The 8,548-nt window shown below is 33.8% G+C and overlaps 1 protein-coding gene across 1 annotated transcript; it reads right to left on the reverse strand.

The window, feature by feature from the left end:
- Nucleotides 1-2,456: 2,456 nt before the first annotated feature.
- On the reverse strand, nucleotides 2,457-4,186 carry LOC145821472 (protein FAR1-RELATED SEQUENCE 5-like). Its single transcript, XM_082917994.1, has 2 exons — nucleotides 2,558-4,186; nucleotides 2,457-2,483 (listed from the first exon to the last, which is right to left on the reverse strand). The coding sequence occupies exons 1-2, from the start codon at nucleotides 4,184-4,186 to the stop codon at nucleotides 2,457-2,459; spliced, it is 1,656 nt and encodes a 551-aa protein (XP_082774120.1).
- Between the last annotated feature and the right edge of the window lie 4,362 nt (nucleotides 4,187-8,548).

Genomic DNA, 8,548 nt, shown 5'->3' on the forward strand with positions numbered 1-8,548 from the left:
GAAAAGAAAAGGCTATGGCAGCGTTTTTTAAACGTCCCTATATCCCAGCCCCAACGGTTGGATTTTTAAAATGTATAAATATCTATGACGGCGTTTCAAAAGCGTCACTAAATATCATAGTGACGTCATAGTACCGTTAGGGTAGGACATTGGGCGGCGTTTATTTTTCATGATTTCAAAAATAAAACTAATCATTTTTACTATTATGCAAAAACAGTTTTGAAAAATTCAAATAACAACATTAAAGTTTCTTATAAAAAGTATACTTCAAAAAAAAAAAAAAATGTGGTCCGTTTTTGTTTTTTCTATTTTCGAGAATACAAAACATTAAAATAAAACAATACCAAAGTGTTTTAGCTTGTGTCTATTCATTTTTCTCTAGGAACCATGCAAGAAAAATAATGTTTTGAAAAATTCCTATGCATTCTTCCTTGAAACCCAACTAGGTTGCAAACGAACCGAATCAAAATTTTCAATGTTTAAGCTCGTTTATTAAGAATTAGTCGAACTCGAGTTTGAGCAAGTTTTAGTCGAGCTTCAAAAATCGAACTCAAGCTCAGCTCGTTAAATATTTGTTGAACTCGAGCTCGCTCAATTACATAAACGAGCCAAGTTCAAACTCGAACTTAAAAATGAATTAAATTTAAATTAATTTACTTATTAAAATTAAAAAAATACAAAATTATTATTAAAATATATAATAATACTTATATTAATAATAAATTTCAATTCGTTAGCAACCCTAAACCCAGCCCAACCAAACCCCAGTAAGAAATTTTTGCTTCTCATTTTTTTTTTAAATTAACTTTTTTCTTTCCTTAACAAATTCAAGAACCAAAAAACGATCGAATAATGACCTTCAATTTTCTATATGCACTTGCTGTTGTGCATTTGCTTCGAAAATGAGCAAAAACACTAAACAAAATGGCTTTATAGCCTTTGCTAGTGCAACTGTGGTCTAAAATATATATTAAAACCTTACACATATATGCATCTTAAAGAATTGATCCATCAACGATATTAAAACCACACACATATATACATCTTGAAGTGTCTTTTGATGAACCTGGACGGAAGATCAACAATATTGAAAAGCAAGTTACTATTGCAAGGCAGTGTAGGATTTCTTACAACCTCGTTTGGTGAATGATAATTCCTTACAAATTCTTTCTTCAAGGAAAAAAAGAAGTGTGCATACAAAATATGAACTTCCATACAGCAAAACAAATATCCATCAACCATCATTTAAGAGTATTTATACAAAATACTAACAGATTTAAGTCCTCAAAAAAAAAAATTTAAAAAAAATCTTAGTTTAGCTTCCAATATCACCCGCTCGATCATATCAACTATTACCCACAGCAACACCTGCAGAAACAAATTATATTGTCGTTAAGGTTTGTTCACTTGAAATCTATGATTCAAATCATAACAAATTGAATTTTGATATATTGGTCATTACACACTCTTTTGTCATTTTCTGTTCGTAAATTATTTATTTCCATAATCAAGTTGTAAACATCATAATCAGTTATGACATCTAAATGTTCTAGCTAAAATCTATCTTGGCATATCAAGAAATTAGAATTAAGCAGCCACACATAAAATTTGCAAAGCAAATGTAAACAAAATGAACATAATTTGAACTGAAAAAATGCCATAAAAGTAATCACCTAGAGACGTATCCGCATCAGTGAACGCTGAATTTTGGACAACTTGTGCATCACAACTACGCAAGTCATTAACATCCTTGCTCAACTGCACTGGAGACGTATCCACATTAGTGACAAAAAGTCGTCTCTTCACAGGGTGGATCTTACATGGCCTCATATTATTCCTGGGATGCTTCGGTGTAAAAGGGGTGGGAGTACCAATTGGATCATAATCATCGTATTCCTCAAACAAATTGCTACCCACTTGTCCCGTTTTATGATCGTTTTGGGGGCAAGTTCTCCTCGTGTGGCCGACGACCCTACATTGTCAAGTAAATCACCAATCATTAAAGAGAACAAAAATGCCAAGACTACCTCACAATAAAAAAATTAAGACACAAAGCACAATATAATGTATACCTGCAACATTGGCATCGCCTTGGCTTTCGAGGTTTAGCCATGTAGGATCCCGCAGTATTCCCCTTCGTGTTCACTACTTTCGGATCCCCAACCCCAAATGGCGGTAGTGAACTTTTTCCTTCATCAACATTAGTTCCCTTGGCCATGCAAAGCTGCTTCATCCGACATGTCATAGTGAAAAATGCATTCCTAGCCTCTTCAAATCCTTCAGATGTTTGTGAGGCATAGTAACACATTTCAGTAAAAAAGGAGCAAAGAACCCCAAAGCGTGTCTCCTGTGTGAGAGTGCTAGAGAATTGGGCTTGGCAATGTTGTTCACCAACCTTTCTTGCTTGCTTTGTCCAATGATGCATCACACAACCTGGGGGAATTTTAGTCATGTGTTCACATTTCATCACAGAAATCATATGGCTGCAAGGAAGTCCAAAGAACTCAAACTTTTTGCAACTACATTTCATTATGCTAGTTGCGGGATGGTATGACACTTCCCATGTGGAACCAAATTCAGTGTACTTTGAAAATTTGTATATGCGATGATCGAACTCCTCTTTCCTTCCATCAAAAATCAACAATGCTTCCTCAATTATTTCATTACGGAACATTAAGAACAAACGTCTGGTAAAGATGGTTGCTGCATGTTTCTCTAGAGGCTGAAGTGCTGTGGTAAGACAAGGATCACTGTTGTCAGTTTTTGCCTCGGCATCCGCTTCTTTGTTCCGTAACCGATAAAGGGCCATGTCAAAACATCTAACAAATTCGAATAGTTTCAGTTTTCGTTTGAGGCACTCATTGAAAAAAGCATGCATACCCTCACAACGCTGACTGCTCTTCATTCCAGCAAAAAAATGACCACACAAATATGACTGAGCCCACATGCCTTTGTTGTTGTAGGTGTCTGATACCCACTTGTTATTTTGAAGGCCATATTTTCTAACCATCTTACTCCAAGCTTCCTCAAATGCAACCTCATTCGCATCAAGATCCATGAGATGCTTGAAATGTCCCTCGAATCCATCAACTCGAACATTTCGCTTGGCATTTCTGTGCATATGCCAATTACATAGACGATGCTTGGCACTCGGGAAGACTTTTTGTATTGCCTCACGCATGGCCATATCCCTATCTGTCAACACTGACACCGGTCTTTTGTTATCCATGGCCTCTAACAACTTCTGCAAAACCCATGTGTATGTTGCAATTGTCTCATCAACAAGCAAGCTGCATGCAAATATGGTGGTTTCAAAATGGTTATTGACCCCGGTGAAAATAACAAAAGGTTTGTTATATGCATTCATTTTATAAGTTGTATCGAAGACCAACACGTCACCAAATGCAGCATAGTCTAGGCGAGACCTTGAATCTGCCCAAAACAATTTGTCAAGCCGATTCTCTTGATCCTTGTCATACTTGTAAAAGAAGTAAGGGTCAGCATCAGCTTTTGCACATAAGTAAGCCAAAGCACACTCCGCATCACCATCCTTCATTTCTACTTTGCGCTCGGCTTGAATATAATTGTGCAAATCCTTGTGAATAAAGCCCACGTTCGCGAAAGACCCAGATTGTTGCACCAACAAATCCATTATCTGGCTTGTCTTGACACCAACATCGTGCAAAGACTTTACTTGAGCTTTGTCGGGGATCTTTACAAACCTATGCGACCGGAGAAATGGCACACATGGTGATGTTGCCAATGGATGGTTATGTTCCATGTTAAAGTGAGTGACAATGTATTTGCCTACATCCAGATTGTACCTTATGCGGAAATGAGCATCACAACCAACTCTAGTCAATGCCCTGGCAGCTCTTTTTCGATCAATACGGGCCAAGTGTTGCTTTGCTCTTTGGCCTTGCCTTGAGCATACCCATTTTCTACTAAGAACCTTTGTTGCCTGCATTGTTCGCGTGTCTTTCCTAATGCTAAATCCCACAACTTTAGCATATTGATTATAGAAATCATTGGCATCCTCTTCTGAATTGAATTGCATTTCAAGAACATCATTCTTGGTTAAACTTTGAATAGGGTCATTTGCATGGGAACCTAATTCTTCTTTATTCCCACAAACTTCGTCATCTTCAAGCTTGCGCTCAAATTTGGTACATCCAAAAGGATCCATGATAACTACATCAAAAACAATATGAAAAGAATAACATTATCTTATAAAATGAATGAAAATTCCTAAAATCACATAAGAGAATTTTGTAAAAGAGCAAATAACAGATAGCAAATAACTAATCAAACTTATAACTTTATAGCAAAGAATTAATAAAACAAATAAAAATAAAATGAATTTTATTTCGACTATATATAATGTTAGTAATTAGAATTCACAGATTTTTTTTGACTTATCCTCCTTGTACAAGTTAAGATCTATTCTTCAATATCACGGAACGTCTTTTTTTCTTAAGACTTCAATAAAAGATTATTTTGGAAAACAAGGAATAATTCATTATGAATTAAGACCTAAGAAACTTCGGAATTCTGGACTAAATCAATGGAAAAACTAGTTAAAAGGTCATTATCAATACCATTTATCTCAAATTAGATGGTCTAGATTAATAGCAGCAAAATGGAAAAATAGAATCAATCAACGTCGTACAATTCAAAATAAACACTCTAGAGGATTCATGCTTCGTCTGTGATGGGTGGCTGTAGGCAAAAATCTCAGTACAGAATTTTCAAATGTCTATCAAAATTAATGAATTTACTTGAACCAGACTCTCTTGTGATGTATTTGCCCTAGAGTTCTTTCTTTTCAAACATGTACATTTCTCTAGTCCCTCAAAATTATGTTTATTTTTGTCGTGGGTGGGAAGCAAAAGTATCAGTTCAGAATTTCCAGACATTTACATGTCATTCAACCGAAAATGAATTCAATCTTTCTCTTGTGACATCATCTCCCTCTAAAAAAAAGACAGTACACCCGCAAATATCCTACTATCAATTAAAATAAACAAACAAAATAAAAGCACACCTGCTAGTGCCCTGCTATCAATTAAAATAAACAAATAAATAAAAAAGACAGCACAAATAAATTCAATAGCACACCCACCAATGCCCTGCTATCAATTAAAATAAACAAATAAATAAAAAAGACAGCACAAATAAATAAAATAGCACACCCGCCAGTGCCCTGCTATCAATTAAAATAAACAAATAAATAAAAAAAGATAGCACAAATAAATAAAATAGCACACCTGCCAGTGCCCTGCTATCAATTAAAATAAACAAATAAATAAAAAAAGACAGCACAAATAAATTACGTAGCACACCCGCCAGTGCCCTACTATCAATTAAAAGAAACAAATAAATAAAAAAAGACAGCACAAATAAATAAAATAGCACACCCGCCAGTGCCCTGCTATCAATTAAAATAAACAAATAAATAAAAAAAGACAGCACAAATAAATAACGTAGCACACCCGCCAGTGCCCTACTATCAATTAAAAGAAACAAATAAATAAAAAAAGACATCACAAATAAATAAAATAACACATCCGCCAGTGCCCTGCTATCAATTAAAATAAACAAATAAATAAAAAAAGACAGCACAAATAAATAAAATAGCATACCCGCCAGTGCCCTGCTATCAATTAAAAGAAACAAATAAATAAAAAAAGACAGCACAAATAAATAAAATAGCACACCCGCCAGTGCCCTGCTATCAATTAAAATAAACAAATAAATGAAAAAGACAGCACAAATAAATTCAACAGCACATCCACCAATGCCCTGCTATCAATTAAAATAAACAAATAAATAAAAAAGATAGCACAAATAAATAAAATAGCACACCCGCCAGTGCCCTGCTATCAATTAAAATAAACAAATAAATAAAAAAAGACAACACAAATAAATAAAATATCACACCCGCCAGTGCCCTGCTATCAATTAAAATAAACAAATAAATAAAAGAAGACAGCACAAATAAATAACGTAGCAAACCCGCCAGTGCCCTGCTATCAATTAAAAGAAACAAATAAATAAAAAAAGACAGCACAAATAAATAAAATAGCACACCCGCCAGTGCCCTGCTATCAATTAAAATAAACAAATAAATAAAAAAAGACAGCACAAATAAATAACGTAGCACACCCGCCAGTGCCCTGCTATCAATTAAAATAAACAAATAAATAAAAAAAGATAGCACAAATAAATAAAATAGCACACCCGCTAGTGCCCTGCTATCAATTAAAATAAACAAATAAATAAAAAAAGACAGCACAAATAAATAAAATAGCACACTCGCCAGTGCCCTGCTATCAATTAAAAGAAACAAATAAATAAAAAAAAGACAGCACAAATAAATAAAATAGCACACCCGCCAGTGCCCTGCTATCAATTAAAATAAACAAACAAATAAAAAAAGACAGCACAAATAAATAAAATAGCACACCCGCCAGTGCCCTGCTATTAATTAAAAGCAAATAAATTAAAAAACACACCTGCTAATGCAACCGCTAGAGACGAAGGGATGGAGGAGGTATAGATAAGGAAACCAGAATAAGCAGAAGCTGGATTAGCAGAACCAGACAAGGCCAACAGTTGAGGCCGCACCAAAACTAAGGCAAACAAAACACCTCAAGTAGCAGCAACACCAGAATGGCAGTTCAAAACAACAGAGCCTACGTGAAATCAGAACCCAGAATAGTTCACCATACAGTAAACCAGTACAGCAAGGAGACTGGCAGTTCACCATATAGGAAAAGTATCATACTTGATGTTAAAACTAGAGTCGGCATTGGATTACCTATACAGGTGATCTTCAACTTATTTCTCATATCAATAAAACTTTTCCTAGTAGCAAAACTATTAAAAACTACTCTCAAATTTATTTTATTTTCACATTTTATTTATTTATTTATATTATTTATTTATTTTTTGTGTGTATAGTACTTCTAATACTTATTTTATAGATAATCAATGTGTTCTCTTTCACTCTCTTTGAAGAATAATAGGTGACTAAAAAATTGGATAACATGAGATAAAGTAAAGAATGTTCGGTTATTGGAATTTTACCATAAGATGCCACTTTAATATTTTTTCGTATATATTTTCATCTAGGTTTATTGGAATGTTAGTCTAGTTTCCAACATTTTGGAAGTCATCTTCATGATAAATCACGCAAATTTGTGCAAATATTCATATATTTATCATGCCATCATAAAAAGAATTATATAAAATTTTGAAAAATTACTATGCACTTGATTTTTGATACTACAATTCCCCCTATGATTCTGCCACAGAAAAACATGGACTTTACACTCAAAGTTGTAGGTGGGGAATTATCAGCAATTCTCAAAATTTCTGATGCTATTGAGGTTTCAGAAATTTTATATTTTTATTTATTTATTATTTGTTTCACACTAAAATTGGAGTTAAACAAGCAAGTAAACTTGTGTACAACACTATTGCATATGACATATAAAGAATAAAAACAAAATGTACAAGGACAATAAAAACAATGTAGATTTGATATTGAAATGAAATTTGTGTAGGACCTACTAAAAAAGCATAAAGTGGTTGGCCATTGGCTCAAAAATGGTTTGAGTTATATATAATACAATACTAAAAATTATATATATATTTTACGAATGTATGTTGGTTGTACCCGTATCCTAATTTTTAGGTCTTTTCTCTATTTTTCATTTCTTAGTTTAGAAGAAAATCTATTTCACTAACACAAACAATTCATGAAGAAAAAATTGTTAAAAGAATGACAAAACTTCACAAGCGAAATCCATTTGCAAAAGCATGAGCTCTGAAATACAAAACCAACCTAGGCAGAGAAAATCAAATAAAAACAAAACAAAACCACAGAACCCAGAATTGCACGCTTAAGACAAAACTGACGTGAGACTCTTACGGTAGATACCCAGATACAGATGTTCCACATAATCCAGTAATCCTATTTGCACTTCTCAGCACTCGGAGCCATGAAAATTAAAAAACTGAAATGAAAAAAGAAAAAAAAAATGCAAATTCCAACTATATTACTGGTAGATAATAAGAAATATGAGCCAATGATGATTGCATAATCAACCTACACACCAACACACAGATAACACATTAAACCCCATCACAAATCAACAATTAAGTAAATTGGAGTGCCTATAAGACCAATTCAACTTGCATGTTCAATAATCTAAAAAAATGCATGGGTTGTAAGATCAACTTTGCATAAAAAATGCTCTGGTTGGAGCAGAAAAGAGATATGAAAACTAGACTAGGACTTTTGTATAGATGCTGACAATCAATGTCCCCAAATGGTGGATGTAAGCCACCAAGTCCCCCAACTTCTCTGATTTTCTGGCTTTGATTTCATTTCCCAAACCAAGTTGGTGATAAATTTTGAAATTTGAAGATTTAGAAGGAAAAGAAAACTAAATCAAAATGTTATTTTTAAATGGTGAGTTTCACCTTTTTTGTGTCACATCCTAAAAGGATGCTTGTGATTAGAACATTGCATTGCAGAGAA

The sequence above is a fragment of the Camellia sinensis genome, chromosome 3 (genome assembly GCF_055761805.1).
Source record: "Camellia sinensis isolate YWXY chromosome 3, ASM5576180v1, whole genome shotgun sequence".
Taxonomy (NCBI): domain Eukaryota; kingdom Viridiplantae; phylum Streptophyta; class Magnoliopsida; order Ericales; family Theaceae; genus Camellia; species Camellia sinensis.